Source organism: Symphodus melops (genome assembly GCF_947650265.1).
Source record: "Symphodus melops genome assembly, chromosome: 11".
NCBI lineage: Eukaryota > Metazoa > Chordata > Actinopteri > Labriformes > Labridae > Symphodus > Symphodus melops.
This window is the reverse complement of record NC_136701.1, coordinates 3,480,079-3,498,938: the sequence shown is the minus strand read 5'-3', so window position 1 is coordinate 3,498,938 and position 18,860 is coordinate 3,480,079. Positions and strand designations below refer to the sequence as shown.

Genomic DNA, 18,860 nt, shown 5'->3' with positions numbered 1-18,860 from the left:
CTCAAGGATCTCTATTTAAAATGTCACATATTATCCTCTGTTTGCAAATAATTCTCAGAAGCCCCAAAACATGTCTGTGATGTTTCTGGCTAAAAATCCACTCTGTGTCTTATCATTCCTATAAAGTTAGTGTCAATTCTAGAGCCCATTGGGGATCCACGGCAAAAGTAAATTATGGGGCACTCATAGTGTTATATCAGCCAGTACTCCAGTGCTGTCCTCCTTTTCATCTGATGAATTCCTCCTAATTTTTCTCCGTTGACAATTACTGACAAACTGGTTTTCAACAGTGCATGCAATACTAAAAGGACGGTCATATGATTCCCCCACACACAGGTTTCTTACTGTTATTGTGAAATGTGCACACAATCATCGCTGCTTTGGTTTCAGGTTTGTGAGCCCTCAGAGGTGTTAGTTGTTTTCTTTTTGTTTTAATGTGCTTGTCATCTCAACAGCATTGGAAATGAAAGAAACCTCAAAGTCTTTTTAAGAAGGAATTACAATTTTAAAACGAAATGTCCTCATAGGGCTTCCATACCATTGATCACGCCAATGGATAGGTGTTTTAGGAAAGTCCAGAGCATGAGCAATAAATCCCTACTGTTGTGTTTAAACACTATGAGAAGGATTACGTTGAACCTTACACTTCCTCCTTGGCAAATAGGAATCCATGTTTGTTGAAACAGTGGGTGCAGCTCGATGTGAATCTATATACGTAACATATAACAACATAATTTGCTTACAGATATGAAAACAAATGTAGAACAATCTAGAGCTTAATGCTCTGAAAACAGTATGGTTGTGGACTGCACCTTTTGTGTTTTTATATTTTTAAAGTCTTTATATTTGCGATTGCTTCGAAAACTTTCTTGTTTAAGTTTTTGATATTTTTTGCCTTATTTCTTTTGTTAACTGTTTTTGCATCAAAATCACCAAGTCATGTTTCTTTTAGGAGCAAATGTACTTGACAACAAAAATCAATTCTGATTCTGAAATAAGTGTATGCATTTTGGTGCAGCCAAATTACAGTTATTATATATATGCTTTTCATATATCTGAGATTTCTGCCTCTTGTGACAGTCTGAAAGCATCCTGTCTGTGCAAGTGTGTTGGTGTTAGCCATGTAAACACCCTGAGCTTCAAAAACAGACAACCTTCGCACATTCATTTCTTAAGACAGGCGCGTAGGAGAGCAATGTGTCCATCACAAGCTTCATCGTAAACTCCTGCATGCTGTCTGACTTGCAAAAACACCTTGCAAACATTTATTGGCATAATTTTGGTACTTGATTTGAAGTGATTTTTAACTTCTTCTTTTCTTTGTGTATGTATCTTTTCTTTCTTCTGTCATGATGCTTTTGATGCCTTGTGTAAAGCACTTTGAATTGCCTTGTTATTGAAATGTGCTATACAAATAAACGTGCCTTGCCTTGCCTTCATTAGGCGAACTATCAACAGCATAAATGAACATGTGAGCATAAGCACAGTTTCAGTTTTATTAAGGGATATTTGTACAAGGTGTACAAATATGGATACATGCTTAATTGTCTCAGAGATTTGGGTGGAATTAGAAACACTGAAACACTCAGGAGCTCCACATCGAAAATAAGGGTGGAATTTGGTGGGATAACCGGTGGGAATTATCTGGTCTTGTTATTCGATCTGTTTAGTAGATGCTGAATTATTTCTATACTGCAATGATTCATTTTTCATACTGCAGCAAAGGTTGGAGTTGATCGTGTGTGGGATCACAGTAATGAGGTAAACAACTGAGAGAATGACTTTGAAGGTTTTCTTAGTGTTGTAGCCTTATCAGGATCGTGTTCTCCTGTGCAGAGGAACACAATCCGCAACTTCCGCCAAATGCAACTTCACAACAGTGTGTGCGTGCGTGCGTGTGGAATCAGTCACCGACCAAACCAACATCAAAGATGTTCCAGTGAACTGGAAGCCTTTTTGCAGAAGGCAGGTAACAAGCCACATAGTGTTACATTATATCCTGTCTGCGAATAAATAGTCTTACCTACTTCTGCAAACATGTCGGTGCTTGAACTGTTTTCTTGTCATGCAATCCAGAATTATTTCAAAATATGAGCGAGTAGATTTCAGTACATTCCTGGAACATTAAAACAGGAATATTTAAATGTTACTGAGTAAGGTGAAGACACATTCTGCTCTCTGACCTGAGGGAGGAGATGTTGATTATCAATCAGTACATCTTTATTTATTCAGTACACATTGCATTCATCAAAGAAAACAAAGTAGACACATTATCTCATAATTACCTGTAATAATTATGAGATCCTGCACTGGACGCATGTTGAAGCAGTTTGGACATTATCAGTCCACTGCACGCTAGCACAAGCTAACTGCTGGAGTTTGTCACCTGCCTGTCCAGCAGAAAGCGGGCAGACTCTACATCCATCGACAACAAGGTCCACCCTCATTTTGGAACGAGCTTCATCCACTTGACATTTAGCTTCACTGTGATTGTTTTCTCTTCTTTGTCGCTACGTCCAATCACTAAATTGTATCCAATCCTTAACTCACCAGCAGCGCTTTCATTGGCTGGAGGAAGCACACCAGCTCTGCCCAGAAATGTCCAGGGTAAGTAAAACAAAAATAGAAAGAATAGTAAAAACTAGTCAGACAGCATGATCTCTACAGACACCAGCACACATGTACGGAGGCCCAGAAGGGTGGATTGCGCAACATTACATTTGCTTAAGTTTGTAATTAGTTTTTGAAAGAAAAACTTCCTGACCCCGTCTTTAAAGTGCTCTACAGCGACTGAAAAGAAGAAGAAATATAGTAGTAAAGTACAATAGATTTAGAGACAAATGCTTACATACAGCAATAAGATAAATGCAATTAATACAATTCAAGTTAAAGAGTGAAAAGCCAGATGATGGGTGTCTGTGAAGTATTTTCCTGCAGCTCAACTCATCCCTTAAATCTTTAGACAGTTTGCCATATACAGAATTTTGTGCATTGTAAAGAGTGATTTCCGTGTTTTGATAGTCAGCAGGAAACTGTGGTAATGTCCTACGACCAGTTTGTGTCAGATAAGCTTTGTTACAGAACTTCATTTCACAACGTCCTTCTTCATCTTGTTCAAGACTTACTTAACCCTGTTTTGGCTCCTGGCACTTATGATTGGTTAAAAAACATCATTATGTGGCTTTTGAAGATTTTCCAAAGACGGTTGCAAAAAATGAATCAAATTCTTATCATTGAAATAGAGATGCTTTTTCAGGGGTTTATTATTTGTGTGGAGGAAAAAAAAGCATTCATGTATTTGCCGATGCTCTCGTCTTTCTTTCCAGGGTCTGTGTGTGTTTTGTCGGGAAGATATTTTTCTAATTCAACCAGGGTCATAAAATGAACCTAAGGCGTATCACCCCTCATGACCTTCAGCAGCAATGTTTCCTTCTTGCATGCTTCCTTGCTCCTCGTCATGAAGCCATGATGACAGTGCTTTAAATTATTCACCTGCAGGTCGACGCTGTTCTCTGCTGAACAACACAATGGATGTGATTTGATGCTCATACATCAATCTCAAAGAACTCCTGATGTTTATAGACAACACACACCCTAATTGGACTCATCTCTGATGGGGATGAGTGCGCCCTGCAGGTGGGAAGCTGACCACCTGACCACCTGGTGGAGGTAGTTGTAGATTTTTGTGCAGGGCCACAGTCAGCTTCTTTTAATCTACTGTTTCACCCAGGCCTTTACGTGGGAGCAGTGGCCAATATCAGCTCCATCATCAATAAACCAGAGCATTTACTTCCTGCAGCAGCTGAAGAAATTCACACTGCCAAATGTACATATTTAAAGAGTACATATTATGAAAAATCCACTTCTAGTGTTTTTTGAATATTTATTTTGATAACCTGAGTGTCTATCAACCCACAAAATTTGAAATAAATCCATCCAGTCCTTTGTTTGTGATCTGCATTAGTCTTACCACACAGAGAAAAATGCTATGTTTCAAATTTTCTGAGTTTGTGATATCACTAGTTGGATTCTGGTAAGAAAATATCCTCCCCTCCCCTGTTATCTCCACCTCCAGACTAGAGCAAACTTTTGCGCAGGTCTGCCATTTTTATTGTCTCTAGAGGAGTGATATGTACAGAGAAAACTCAGGGGGCTCATTGCATTTAAAGAGACACACACCAAAATGGTGCATTCTGAGAGAGCTGGTTTCTACAGGGTCACAAACCTCCTCTGGTGCTTGATTCATGTTATATTTGGACCAAAGCACAGCATAGAGGTTTCATTTAGAGCACAAGGGACTGTTTGAAAAGGTGAAAAAGGGAAAAAACATTTTGCCAGTATTTATTTACAGTTGGGCAATACCAAAATACACTTCGGGCAGTTTTGGGACATTAATTCCTAAAACTAAATCTACATCTTTCTCAAATGTTCTTTCTGGTGTTTTATATACTTCAGCAGGAGCGACATCTACAGTACCTGTCAGGCTGCGCTCGTGGGGGAAACTTCAAACTTCATGTGACGTCAAACGTCTGCGCCGTTCTAGACCACGTGGGGACGTTTTTTTTGCAGCGGTAGCAAAACATCCGCAGTGACGCTTGCCTGCGAGCATGAAAACAACTTTAAGTGTTTCTTTGTGACATTAAAATAATCTTATCAGAGAAAGAGAGAATCTCGAAGGGTTTTCCCATCAGCGTTACTTTTTCTAGACCATGCCCCACGACCCCGACCCTCCTCCGGCTAAAAGGTTCAAGCCGGGGTCTGTTTTTTTCCGTCTCGATAGGAATAAGCCTGGTATGCTGCTGCCTAGAAAGGGGAATGCAAGCACTCCACTAGAAGTCCAGAGGAAACAGCTCCCGATCTACCAGGCCAAACCTCAGCTCCTGAACCATCTGAGGCAGTTGAACGGTGCTATTCTCATAGGTAAGCGTTAGCACGAGTTAGCCCGCGATGCTAAACACTTAGCCGCTTGTTGTGCTGCTGCGTTTAAAGAAACATCACACTCATGAGTAGAATCTGTCTGCTGTGGTATCACACCTGGCCGAGAAGTTGTTTTCGTCACTTATTGCCATTTTCAAGTCACAAATAGAAATGTAACAGGAATGCCATAAATGTCTCAAACTACTCAAAGCTACGGAGCCCCTGAAGTCCCAAAATACATCTTTACAATAACTTTTTCGCACAAAATAGCTATCTTTATTTTATGGGACCTGAGGCGACCCCTACGAAATTAGACTTCTCTCATCATTGGAGGGATTTGTGGACAGACTAGGGACACACATTAGTGTTAGGAGTTAATTTTGCGTAATATGAGAACTTTTAAAGCTCACCTTAAACATTCACTGTTTTAATAAGTCAGAGAAAATGACAAAGTTTATTATGAAGAACCTTTGAGATAAAACTCAGGAAATTTGTCAGGTAGTTAGAGGTTCCAGGTCACTTCCTACGCACTGCCGAGGTGCCCTTGAGCAAGGCACCGAACCCCCACAACTGCTCTGGCGGGCTTTCATGAGCAGCCCCTCTCTCTCTCACATCTCTTCATCACGTGTGTATCTGTGTCTCAATAACAATGTATAAGTGATTTCGCCTTGTGAGATTAATAAAAGGATATTTTCTTCTTCTTGACATGAAGGGGGAAAATAATAAATTGTAATTAATGTCAAAATGTTGTTATTAAATGTATCTCTCTCTCTCTCTCTCTCTCTCTCTCTCTCTCTCTCAAACACCAGGGGAGACTGGCTCAGGGAAGACCACTCAGATCCCTCAATATCTTTATGAGGCCGGCATCGGACGACAGGGCATCGTTGCCATCACTCAGCCCCGAAGAGTTGCTGCGATTTCTCTGGCAGGACGGGTGGCAGAGGAGAAGAGGACTCAGCTGGGAAAACTGGTACGCACACCACCTGATTTAACCACATGTATTCTATGATTTTGGAAAAATATGCACTGAAAGCTTCCCCGAATTTCATGCAAACCAACAAAAGTTATGTCAACACCAAATATTTCTTGTTGTATGGGGGATTCTTTGGGTAATCTTCCTCCTCAAAACCACCTAAGCTGATCCGTGTCGAATTCCCCATGAAATGAAAAACAAGTGTCCTCTGTTTTGGTCGAATCACAAGGTGGAGAGAAGCAGGTGTGTGAGGATAAGACAATAGATTCTGTGGGAAACGCTGCCTGAGCATATCGTGTAGGACAAGCAGTGATATGAATCGTGACTCATATCAGGCAGGGCGTATCAATACTATGAGGCATCAACTCAAAACATAAGTGATGCATGAGTTAGGTTGCTACGAACATCAGCACGTCGCACACCTGTCGGCACTCCGGGTCTGACTATCAATCACTTCGGCCCAGGTCGGCTACACGGTACGCTTTGAAGATGTCACCTCTTCTGAGACGAAGCTGAAGTTCATGACGGATGGGATGCTCCTGCGTGAGGCCATTGGAGACCCCTTACTGCTGCGCTACACGGTGGTGGTGCTGGACGAAGCTCACGAGCGCACTGTGCACACTGACGTGCTGTTTGGCGTGGTGAAGACGGCTCAGCGCAGACGCAGAGAGCTTAATAAGATCCCACTGAAGGTAGGAGGCGTCGCCTTGTCGTCATGTAATATTCTCTGACTTTGAATGTAAACGCCGGGCTGATCTGTTCAGGGAAGTTTCCTGAACTTCTGCTTGTTTGTTTCACCTGCACAGGTGATAGTAATGTCAGCTACCATGGATGTCGATTTGTTCTCCGAGTACTTCAACAAGTCACCCGTGCTCTACCTGGAGGGCAGACAGCATCCCATTCAGATCTACTACACCAAGCAGCCGCAGTCAGACTACCTGCAGGCGGCGCTCGTCTCCGTCTTCCAGATCCATCAGGTACTTTTCAGTCTTTCTTCTTTAAAACTCCCATATTCTGCCCCTTTTGGGGTTTATAGATCTATTTTATGTGCCTGCAGCAATCGCTATAGTTAGAAAAAAAGTGTCTGTCCATGCAGACTCTCTTCTCTGCCTGCGTTTGCAACGCTCTGAATCCCCCATGATCAGGGTCCCCACACAGGCCTAGTCTGATCTGATTGGTCGGCCGTTCTGCTCTGTAGTAATTGGTCAGTCGCTCAGCACGGATGTCACATGGACGTGCAGCATGAGCTTGATCCTGCTACAACGAGCCAGCGGGCTTGGATCAGTAATATCACACTGGCGCAATCGTCACAATGGCACTTTTAATTCGGGGGGCCAGGGACCGAGCGTTTCACGCAGCTACTGCCACAGCTAACATGAGGACATAGGCAAAGACATGTTTCCATAGACTCCTTCAGTGACAGGCTTCGCCACCCGCGGTGTCTGAAGGAGAGATACCGCAGGTCCTTCCTTCCTGCTGCAGTCAGACTGTTTAACCAATCAGCTCCCAGTAGATCATACAAACACACCACACTGGACAATTTACTCCTACTTCTTTTGCAATAATAATGTTATAAGATGTCACCTGATCTTCTCTGTATTTTTATTCTTCAATTTGATTGCATTGCAATATTTATTTATGGGACAATTTGTGCAATAACATGTCCATCCTTATATGCACTGTGTGCATGATAGTGTTCATACTGTTTATACAGACTTACATCTTTAAGTTACTGGCATTTCAACTGTTCCTTTCTGTGGCACGTTTTTTAATAGCTCTTTAATTGATGCACATTTCTTCTCTTACTAGCTCTTGATTACTGTTTTTGATGCATGTTTCTTTCTACACTTTTTTTTTGCAAAAAGGAATTTACATTTTTTTGCACTGTGTGATTTTCATCTGCTGTCCTGCTTTGCTGCTGTAACACTGTAAATTTCTCCGCTCGTGAGATGAATAAAGGATTATCTTATCTTATCTTTGAATTTGTGCACAAAGATGTCTCTAAACATGCACAAGACACCTGGAAAACACACTGAAGAGCATCTAAAAGCAGAGAAGGCAGAATAAATCTTTAAATGAAGAACATGTGACATGTTGCAAATGAAAAAAGCAAGAATCAATTTTATCCGCAGTAAATATAATGAGTGAGAAGCTCGAATCCTGCTGGCTGTGTTTTTGTCAGAGCCCTGTTTACAACTTTCTTAGCTTGGATCAATGTTCGATCTTTGGATCTTCACATTTCTTCAGTTGATTCCTTAAATGCAGTTATCAAACGCATGGAAAAGATTTATAACAAAGACAAGATGGTCACTGCTGGAAATTAACAGAGCATGTTCGTGCATCACCTCTGTTTGTTATAGTCCGTGTAGTGCCTTCTGCTGGTTTAAGAGGACTGCTAAAGTAATACAATGAAACTCAAATTAAATGCTTTTTGACTGGTGAATAAATCTTGTCATATGGGTGCATATCTGTGATCAAAATGAGCTGAAACCGATACTCACTGGATGCGCTGATATCGAGCGATATTATCTACTGGCCGATTAAATGGTCGGGCTCTGATATTGACCGCTCATGTCTTAGTCAAAGAGACTTTTGTTGCATCTATCTCAGCCTGTTTTAGTGTATCTCCTCTGCCGCAATGTTCTTCTGTAACGACACGACCTAGAGTAACTTCTTTTGATGCCATGAGAAGGCGCTGTCTCACACCTCCTGATGAGATGTAACAACAGATATACATTTTAACTCATTTATGTTTAACACGTGGTGAAACTCTTTTAGGTTTAAACTCTCACACCTGCAATCATGTCAGTGACGAGTTTAGCTCATTTTGAGCTGCAGCTGTGAGACAGCCTCCCATTACTTTCAGCGTCCAGCTGTGATTTGTAATTTGTGTTGTTTGAGGTGACAGCAGTAAAAGCTCTCTCTGAGGTAGGATGTGTCAAAACGTACGGGTCTGTCTCTCTTAATTACACGCTGTAGTACAGGTGGAGCCGAGGGCGAGACAACACTCTTCATATTTCTTTGTTTTTGTGTAAGTCGTTGTGGCGTCTGCTGTAGATTCAGAATCAGCCTCATGTTAACCAGGAAATAGGCCTGAGCGATATGACTACAAATGTTATCACGATAAAAAAAATTCACATCAGTCAATATCAATATTTGTCATGATAAATCTCACCTTATTGATTGACATTTAAAAGCTGAAGAAACCAAATGTTTCATTATGGTTTAATTATTCTTTATTGTCAAACTATAATGTAACAGACGCATTTCACCATCAAAGGCTCAGAGCTGGAAACACTAACTTTACAGTTAGCTGTTGGCTAATAGCACTTAGCATACTGACCTGCTCCTTACTGAGGGTCCATACTATTCACTGTTTATATTCTTTACAATACACTCCACATTAACACTGTTTATATTATTTACAATACACTCCACATTAACACTGTTTATATTATTTACAATACACTCCACATTAACACTGTTTATATTATTTACAATACACTCCACATTAACACTGTTTATATTATTTACAATACACTCCACATTAACACTGTTTATATTATTTACAATACACTCCACATTAACACAGGGTTGGAACATGTGGTCATTTATTTCCTCCCATATTGTGTCAAACAGTGAAGAGTCTGTAGTGTTGCACATTTAGCTGCACTCGTCTTTGACACAGTTAACAGAGCATGTTACTCGTTTTTTGTACTGTAAGTATCCAAAATGTTTCCTAACTCTGGAAGTTTGGCGACCTTTCCTGACGTCTTGTCGACGATGTTTTCTCCTGCGTTGAGCTGGCAGGCTCAGCACTTTCTTCAGTGTCTATAGCGCTAAATTCAGTTGTGTTTTTATCTCGCCCCAAACGTCTGTAAGCCCGCTTACCCATATCCCTGCGACCTGTGAGTCAGTAGCTTCCTGTGTGTGTTCATGCTCTGTGCTGATTCTTTCTGACTTGTTGTTTGTGCACAGGAGGCACCGCCGTCCCACGATATCTTAGTGTTCATGACGGGTCAGGAGGAGATCGAGGCTCTTGCCAGGACGTGTCGAGACATCTCTAAGCACCTCCCTGACGGCTGCAGTCCCATGGTGGTTATCCCTTTGTACGCGTCGCTTCCTCCCGCACAGCAGCTCAGGGTCTTTCAGGCCGCTCCAAAGGTGAACTGCAAAACAAGCAGGATGTGTTTGTGACAAAAATAGCCACAGATGAAAGTGCTTTTCTGTGATGATCTTAAAGCAATGTGTCACCTACTTTATTTAAATGGTAGCATGCCTCAAAGTAAAAGTTGTCTTCCTCCTTTTTCAGGGATGTAGGAAGGTCATCCTCTCGACCAACATCGCCGAGACGTCAGTCACCATCTCTGGGATCAAATACGTCATCGACACGGGGATGGTGAAGGCCAAACGCTTCAATCCTGGTGAGATGGTTCAGTCCCTTACACACAGTCCTGGATCTGTTACCACAGTAACCACATTATTTCTCAAAGTTGTTACTTAAAGATTATGCATTTCTAAAATGTTTCAACTGAGAATTATTTAAATCTAAAGCAACGCCTGTTGTTGTCCAAAGTTAACACAACAGAAATGTCATTAACTGTAACATCGGATTCACAACGTTTTTTTACCATCTTTAAAATTGTCTGCATTCTATGAAACAGTTTCAAATGCTGACAAACACGTCGTGTGTACCGTCACCGTGATCGCATGTTGCACTCTGAAATGTTGGCTCCCCCCGGTGGTGGAATGAACTTCCACGCTCCACTCGATGCTGCACAGTCCCTTTGCACCTTTACGAAAAAACTAAAGAACCAGCTCTTTCAAGAATACCTCCGACCTTGATAATGATGATGATAACGATGGTTTAAATATGATGTACATGTGAAGTATGTTGGAATGCTGAAGAGGGGAAATATCCTGCCTTGACCCGGCCATACTATAAATGGGTGAAACGTAACCCTAATTGTCTTCTATTTAGTTTTTGCTCTCCCCTGATCGTCTGCATGCTGCTCTTCACTCAGACAGCGGGCTGGAGGTTTTGGCAGTGCAGCGGGTCTCTAAAGCTCAGGCGTGGCAGCGAGCGGGCCGGGCCGGCAGGGAGGATTCGGGCTCCTGCTATCGTCTGTACACGGAGCAGGAGTTTGACAACCTCATCCCCATGACTGTGCCTGAGATCCAGAGGTAGGGATGCTTTCATCGTCACACAGATAACAAAGCTCAGTGGGAGCTGATGAGCAGGAGTCTGAGTCGGTCCCATCGGTGGATTCGTTGAGCTCAGGGTGATTGAATCATCTTCTCTTCTTCATGTGTGCAGGTGTAACTTGGCTGGTGTGATGCTGCAGCTCATGGCTCTGGGGATTCCAGATGTCATGAATTTTGATTTCATGTCAAAGCCTTCTCCAGGTGAGATGCTGTTAATCACTGTAGTAACCAGCAAGTGTGGGGCGGTGGGTTAAGCGGTTAGTCGAGGCGTCCTGTAATGTACACTCACAGGAAACCTCAAGTTGTATGTTGACTGCTTTGGAAAGCTGTGCACCCAGCAGCGTTTGTTTCTGCTATTAACCTGTTGTGTTGATCCCAGAGGCCGTCCGCTCTGCTGTGGAGCACTTGGAGCTGCTGGGAGCTTTGGAGAAGAAGGAGGGCCAGGTCCTCCTCACTGCTCTGGGGAAGAAGATGGCCAGCTTCCCTCTGGAGCCCAGATATGCCAAGGTGAAAAAAAAAAAAGTGTTTGGAAATGCATACTATTATATAAACTGCTGTTGTATCGTGGTCGTCTTACATAAAGTGACAGTCTGCGTCCACCGGCGCCACACGGGGTCACATGCGTGACCCTGAGAGAATTTGGTGTAACACTCCTGCGCCTTGTTTGCTCCGTCTCACAGACCATCCTGCTGTCTCCTGACTACTCGTGCTCCGAGGAGATTCTCAGCATCGTCTCTCTGCTCTCGGTGGACACTGTGCTGTATAACCCTCCTGCCCGGCGGGAGGAGGTGCTCGCTGCACGCAAGAAGTTCAGCTCCAGTGAAGGAGACCACATGACCCTGCTCAACATTTACAGGGCGTTCAAGAAAGTCAGCGGTAACAAGGTGAGTCAAAGGGACGAGTAAGGGAAGATAAAAAAGCGTGACTGAGCAAATAAAAACTGTCTCTGTTTGTTGTTGAAGGAGTGGTGTCGAGAGAACTTTGTCAACAGCAGGAACATGAGTCTGGTGAAAGAGGTCCAGGCTCAGCTCAAAGACATCTGCATCAAGGTACAGACTTTAAACTGAAATCCACTGTGCACGTGCATCTCCTGTGCAATATCACAACAAATGAATAACACAGTACAAGGTCCCATGAAGCTCAGCTTTCATTTCAGACACGCACAAACACGAGGTTCTCCTTCCAGACTCTTTAGTTAAAAAGGACAAAATGCCTTTCAAGCCTTTCAATTAGCCTACAAAGCATGGGTTCTGTTATCTCATTCAGTCCGAAGGATTCCTTTTGAACTATGGGCTGATATTATTTGTATAATTAAGATTACATCATAGCCTGCTGTTTCTGGACCTCGGTCAGTAAGAACAGGGGAGACTCTTCCACTGCTCCAGGGCGAGGTTTCACCCGAGCGTGAGAGCAGACAGAGCAGAGAAAGCAAAAGGGGGAAGCTTGAAAGTCCGACCTCAGCAACTTAACAAGTGATTCATTTACAGGAAAGATTAGAGACAGCATCTCTTATTCTTTTGCATAATCCGTCTGTAGTAGGTCAGGTAGAGTTAAACACACCAGCGGTCTTTCAATCAAAGCAATAACAAACACTGACGTAGAGGCTGGCGGGGAATCATGGGAGTTACACTGCAGGGTCAGAGGCTGAAGGTTTGGAGCTAACCTGTGGCTTTGATCCTGCATGTCATTCCCCACCCTCTCTCTGTCTCTCTCTCTCTCTCTCTCTCTCTCTCTCTGAATTCTGGTGTCCTATCTGTCCCTTTTATCAGCTTAATTTGAAGATGGAGTCTTGTGGGGCCGAAACAGGGAACGTCCGCCGCTGCCTTGCCCACGGGATGTTCGTCAATGCAGCTGAGCTACAACCTGACGGCAGCTACTTAGCTCTGGACACCCACCAGCCCGTGGCCATCCACCCCTCCTCCGTCCTTTTCCAGGCCAAACCAGCATACGTGGTGTTCAACGAGCTGCTGCACACGTCCCGCTGCTACATGAGAGACCTGTGTTTGGTCGATGCCGACTGGCTGCTGGACGCAGCGCCAGAATACTTTGGACGCAAACTCCGCCCAACCAAGAGCTAGCAGAGAGAGAAACAGGACGGTAGAACAATGCAAGGACCAATCAGCAGGTGACAAATAACGATTGATGCATCCTGGTTTTGGAGAAAGACACTTGGTAATTTCCTACAGAAACAAATTGGACCAGAACACTTTTTGTGCAGTACACGTCTCTGGATTTCACTACCTCTCAGTTGACGAGCGTTTGGCTCATGTCGATGAAGCAGAAATCTGCATATCAAGGCCTCAGTTCAGATTTTATAAACGCTGTTTCCTCTGCCTGATAACATCTTATCTGCACTTTTTGCAAAATGTTAAACACCTTAAAAAAGTGTTTTTGAGATGTCACGCATTAATTCAACATTTGCATGCATCTAACAGCACAGATAGTTTTTCAAAGAAACCTTATGTCGTCAGCCAACACGCCACCTACTCTGCAAAGTGGAGCTGATTGTTATTCTTTTCTTCTTCACTCAGAAAGTTAGCTTGAAGCTGTTCTGATCATTTTCGACATGTAAGTTACTTGTTTATATAAAGTGGTCTTTTATTATAGGGTCATTAAACCCCAGAGTTTTGGCTAATTGTGCATCAACCTGAAATTTAAAAAAATGCTATTTAAACATCAGTGTGAATGGGTGGATAAAACACAGCCACTCATTCCATTGTTAAAATCAGCCACAGCTTCCTACAGTTTATGTGACTGAGACTCACAAAAACTGATTAGCATCTTTAGCTCTGTTATTTAGGCTGGAGCGACGACTCGAGCAGCAGGAATAAAGGTCAGTGAGTGCTAAGCCCGCCCATGAGCAGGACAGGGAGCGGCAGGAGAGAATATCTGAGTGGTAGTCAATGACCTCTGGAGGATTTGGATGGTATGAATTTTACAATTTTTTAACTAACAGCCCCGTTTTTTAATCTCTTACTATCGCCGATGAAGGTTTTTTTTGTCTAAAGCTGGCAATGCTATCGTCACCTGCCTCCATCCACCATCTGTTTACAGTCGCGGGGGCTGAGGCCGATCCCAGCTGTCATTGGGCGAGTGGCAGGGTTACACCCTGGCCTGTCAATCACAGGGCCGACATACAGAGACACCTTCTGTCTTTGAGACAACAGCCTTGACCACCATGCAGCCTCCTGCTCTGCCAAAATAAATATATAATTGCAGTAGCCAGTTTCAGCCTGTAGAGGGCAGTCTGCATTTTTCTAACCAAATGTGAAAAATGTCAATTCTATATAGTCAAATAATGAGATGCTGACTTGGAAAAAAAATCAACACTTCTTAATGCCTGTTACTCTGGGGTTCAGTTTCTCTTTAATGCATAGACAGTAGATTTGTCTCAATACATGAACCAGCTTTTGAAAACAAAAATCACTAAAGGTGGCGTTTTTACATGGGACAGGATTCACTTTGATAACTACTCATCTCGTGAGCCTCTGCATGCCTTATTTTCGCATCCACGATTGTAACACCAGGTTCCTGTACATGAACATCAGGAGAAGTAGCATGCCTTACTCTCCAGGTTCCACTCTTTGACATCACATGTAACTCCACCCCTCCTACACAGACTAACCATCGATGTATGCCGACAGGTAATGTATGCAATGCATGGAGATTAGAGTTAGCCACGTGACCTCTCAGGTCTCTCATAGAATCATCACCATGTGGAGGAATACCATAGACGCTCCTCTTGTCTTTTTTGCACTGGACTCAGGATTGTACAATATTTATTGTAACCTGAATAAATGATATCCACAGTTTATAACTTTTAACTGCAGAGGATTCTCAGACTTTGTTTGTGGAGCCTTTGAATCTCTTACAGATGATCCTACTCATGAGCTGTTTCATTTTTCTTTTAAAATTCTATTCACCATGTTTCTCTAGTCAGTCTACAAACCCCTCAATAATGAGAAAAGTCCATCCTCTCTGTCTTCTGCCTGCTCCACTTTTCAGAAAATGTGTGCTCAAACAGGCTGTTATGAGATTTTCCCTTCATGACATCACTAAGGGCAGTAACCCCTCCCCCAGGTGGGTGACACTTCCACAGCTAATTATTAATTTATTTAAACATAACTTAAATGGTATTTTAGATCTTCTTAAGATACCGGAAACGTCAATTTCATAGTATATGTCGTTAAATACAAAAGTGAACCGCAATACAACAAAAAACAAGTCATACAATTAAAAGAAAACTGACTAATATAATAGAATACAATTGAATACAGAAACAATTAAATAAACGGGAATGAAGCGAAATAAAAAAAATAAGTGTATTAAAATCTTAATACTTTAAAAAAGGGCAAATATAGATTTTGTCATATATTTTAAGTTCATTGCGCTCCGGGGAAATGTTTTTCCATTCGTAAATTGAATTTTATTTCTTGTTTTAATCGTAAAGTATTACTTCCGGTTTAGAGGTCATAGTTACTATAGGTCAATGTGTCCTTCCACACGTGTTTTCTGTAATCTTCCAGAAGCGGCTGTTACACAGAGCTAGCTTGCTGCTGTCACCTGTCTTAACTTAACGTACTGACTACCTAAAGCCGTATTTATTTAACTCAACGCATTATTAGTGTAATATAATCATGTTAAAGTCAGTAGTCCGTGTGGTTGGAGCAGCTGTGCGCGTCTCTTCGGTCACCACATCCACAGCCCGAGCGCTGCCACTCAGCTGCCCGACACTCTGCGCTCCGAGCTCGGCCACGACTCGGCCCTTCACCCGGTCTTTGTGGATGCTGAATAACAACGGGGCGTCTTCGGGATACAGACCAAAGCTGTTCAGTTCAAAAGCACTGCAGACCCCACTATCATGTGGCTGTGGAGGACTACACACAGAAGGTAACATTAAAATACACGTGAAATTATTGTCTTAAATTTATTTTAGCCAGATAGCTAGATTAGCATGAGGCTAAGTCTCGTGCTAAGAGGAAAATGCGCATTAGCTGCTCAGAGAGGACCTCAAATGTGGATTAAATATGGTCAACTCTGAGGTTTATTATTAACAAAGACATATTGAACCATTCTGTTCGTAGTCAGATGTTTTTACATGTCAGAGGACAAATACAGAGGTTTGCTGAAAGCAGCTAGCTTTCACCTTGAAATGTGCAGACATTTTCAATAGTATAAATAAAATCACAAGTTAAGATACTATATAGGGCAGATAGGGTACTACAAGTTGTGTAAAATCACACGTGTTCTGTGTTCGTCTGTTAAATAGCTTCATAATTATCCACGTGAGGACTGATGTCTAGAGATGAGAGGCAGGGTTGATGTCCAATGACACATACAGTAAATGTATTCACCTTTATTAATGATTACTGTCAGTTTGTTTTTTTCTATTTTGAAGTTTCTGATTTAAAGATTTACTTTAACAATACAGGTACACCCTGAATTTTAATACACAGATATACTACAATTGTGCAATTAAAGCTGCAACATTTAATACAGTCTTTCAGAACCTCAGGACAATCAGTTATGGTGACCCTGTTCCATCTTTTCTACAGGGGACAAAGCGTTTGGGGATTTCTTGTCTGATGAACTCAAAGAGGAGAGAAAGATCCAGAAAAACAAAAGCCTTCCTAAGATGTCCGGAGGATGGGAGCTTGAGATGAACGGCACAGAGGCAAAACTTACGAGGAGCGTCGCAGGAGAAAAGTACAACTTTCATTCTCGTTTTTTCATGTGATCCTTCTCGATGCTTCGGGCTAACGCGCTCTCCATCTGCCTTCTGTCGTACAGAGTCACTGTCACGTTCAACGTCAATAACAGCATCCCACCTAACTTTGAGGAAGAGGCAGACCAGGGACAGCAGAAGGCAGGAGAAGAGGAGGTAAGTTATAACACATCTGTTAACACTTTTAGACCTCAAGAAGTCTAAAAGAAAAATCCCCCTCCAAAGCCTCGGGTCCAGAGACCAGATACAGTTTGAGCTGGACGTGGCTGCTCCTGCAACACCTGACCCTAACTTGATTTGATTGGCTGCTCAGGCCAAATGTGCCATTGAGGAGCACTGGGAAGTCTTGAGAAAAAAAAGTTTAACATTTTTAACATTTATGTGCCTTCTAAAAAACTTGAGAAACACATTTTGCATCGCAGCAGACAAGAGCGCCTGTACTAAAGTGAATCAGTGGTTTTGCTGACGTCTCGATGTGATAGGACCTGAAATGTGTGAACACTAAACCTCCCCAACCTGAGAGCTTTCTGAAAAACTGGACAGAATTTTTATGATTGAAACATTTTTTTTTTTCTGAGCCTCTGTGGCAGATAGAGACAATCAGTTAACAAAACATTGATGGGACTCCAGCGCCCCCTGCAGGAACCGACCAGTGACATCAGTCGGGCTTCTGCCATGAATATTTAAAGTCAATGGTAACAACCTGTTTTGCTGACCTGTCGCAAAGGGTGAATATTCTCACTACAGTGCAGAAAACAAAAAATAATTCTCACTTGTAGTGCAGCAGTGGGTGTAGGTACTTTAAACATGAGAAGACATTATTGCATCTACATTTAAACGAGGATCATGACACAATCCTTCTCCTGTGTCTCCTACAGCCAGAAATTGTGTCAACACCAAACTTTGTTGTTGAAGTAACGAAACAGGCAGCGAAAAACTCCCTGGTGTTCGACTGCCATTTCCCCGAAGACGAGGTAAGCGTTGTCTCGTTTCAGTTCTGCATCAAATCAAGTGTGTTCTCTGCCCTCAGCTTCAATAGTCGTGTGTTTCAGAGAAGTACAAACACATGTTTGATTTTGTAGATGAGCCACGGGGAAGGAGAGGAGGAGAGCGACATCTTCGCCATCCGTGAGGTCAGTTTCCAGCCAGAGGGCGACGCGGATTGGAAGGAGACCTGCTACACACTCAACACAGACTCTCTGGACTGGGTAAGACCTGAGACTGTAAACAACACATCCAGAGTCACAATGAAGCTGCTGATACCTTCTCTTTTTTCTTTTTTTTTAACTTAAGACATTTGATGATTTGTTTATTTGTTGGGTGGTTTTCAGGCTCTGTATGATCACCTCATGGACTTCCTGGCAGACCGCGGGGTCGACAACACCTTCGCTGACGAACTGATGGAGCTGAGCACAGCGGTGGAACATCAGGAGTACATCAAGTTCCTGGAAGACCTCCAAGGATTTGTCAAGTGTAACTAATGTTCAATTAACAACTTCATTTCGCTGTTGTTTAATGTACACCCTGGCAAAGTATGATAATGTTGCAGTGCTGATGACTGATTGGGTGATATGAGCGTTTGGCACTCTGCTGCGAATGTGTTCTATTTGTTAAAATGTGAGTTTATTTTTTCTGTAACTTAAATTAAATATATGAAGGTCATAAATAATGCAGAAACCAGAATTATTTGAAAGGGGGAGTACCTGTGAGGCAGGTCCAGGGGGCCCAGCTCCTGGACTCTGTTAGGCGACAATATCTGATGACTAACTTGAGGGGATGATCAGTACGTCTAATAAAACACTTTGATATTAATGTTTGATGTCGTGCTTTTTCTTTAATGCAAAATCCACTGTTTCAGTGTTTATGAACATACACTGCTCAAAAAATAAAGGGAACACTAAAATTACACTTTTAAATCTGAACTAGTGAAGTATTCTTATTAAATACTTTGTTCTTTACATAGTTGAATGTGCTGACAACAAAATCACACAAAAATGACCAATGGAAATCAAATTTATTAACCAATGGAGGTGGAAAAAC

At 42.3% G+C, this 18,860-nt stretch overlaps 2 protein-coding genes across 2 annotated transcripts; both read left to right on the top strand.

Annotated features, from left to right (window-relative positions):
- Nucleotides 1–4,485: 4,485 nt before the first annotated feature.
- Nucleotides 4,486–14,924, top strand: dhx33 (DEAH (Asp-Glu-Ala-His) box polypeptide 33). Its single transcript, XM_079355724.1, has 12 exons — nt 4,486–4,920; nt 5,727–5,887; nt 6,355–6,582; nt 6,697–6,867; nt 9,869–10,054; nt 10,203–10,314; nt 10,915–11,074; nt 11,208–11,296; nt 11,475–11,602; nt 11,776–11,979; nt 12,058–12,144; nt 12,865–14,924. The coding sequence occupies exons 1-12, from the start codon at nt 4,710–4,712 to the stop codon at nt 13,171–13,173; spliced, it is 2,046 nt and encodes a 681-aa protein (XP_079211850.1). The 5' UTR covers nt 4,486–4,709; the 3' UTR covers nt 13,174–14,924.
- Nucleotides 14,925–15,551: 627 nt separating this feature from the next.
- On the top strand, nt 15,552–18,632 carry c1qbp (complement component 1, q subcomponent binding protein). The gene is made up of 6 exons (XM_079356096.1): nt 15,552–15,985; nt 16,651–16,801; nt 16,886–16,976; nt 17,699–17,794; nt 17,903–18,028; nt 18,152–18,632. The coding sequence occupies exons 1-6, from the start codon at nt 15,733–15,735 to the stop codon at nt 18,299–18,301; spliced, it is 867 nt and encodes a 288-aa protein (XP_079212222.1). The 5' UTR covers nt 15,552–15,732; the 3' UTR covers nt 18,302–18,632.
- The last annotated feature ends 228 nt before the right edge of the window (nt 18,633–18,860 follow it).

What these genes read in the sequence shown, in the direction of transcription:
- dhx33 (XM_079355724.1), top strand. Translation starts at nt 4,710, where the DNA reads ATGCCCCACGACCCCGACCCTCCTCCGGCTAAAAGGTTCAAGCCGGGG. An exon ending in CCGTCTTCCAGATCCATCAG is followed by an intron (nt 6,868 to 9,868) that starts GTACTTTTCAGT and finishes GTTTGTGCACAG; the next exon opens with GAGGCACCGCCGTCCCACGA. An exon ending in TGGAGCCCAGATATGCCAAG is followed by an intron (nt 11,603 to 11,775) that starts GTGAAAAAAAAA and finishes TCCGTCTCACAG; the next exon opens with ACCATCCTGCTGTCTCCTGA.
- c1qbp (XM_079356096.1), top strand. Translation starts at nt 15,733, where the DNA reads ATGTTAAAGTCAGTAGTCCGTGTGGTTGGAGCAGCTGTGCGCGTCTCT. An exon ending in TGGAGGACTACACACAGAAG is followed by an intron (nt 15,986 to 16,650) that starts GTAACATTAAAA and finishes TCTTTTCTACAG; the next exon opens with GGGACAAAGCGTTTGGGGAT. An exon ending in GCCATTTCCCCGAAGACGAG is followed by an intron (nt 17,795 to 17,902) that starts GTAAGCGTTGTC and finishes TTGATTTTGTAG; the next exon opens with ATGAGCCACGGGGAAGGAGA.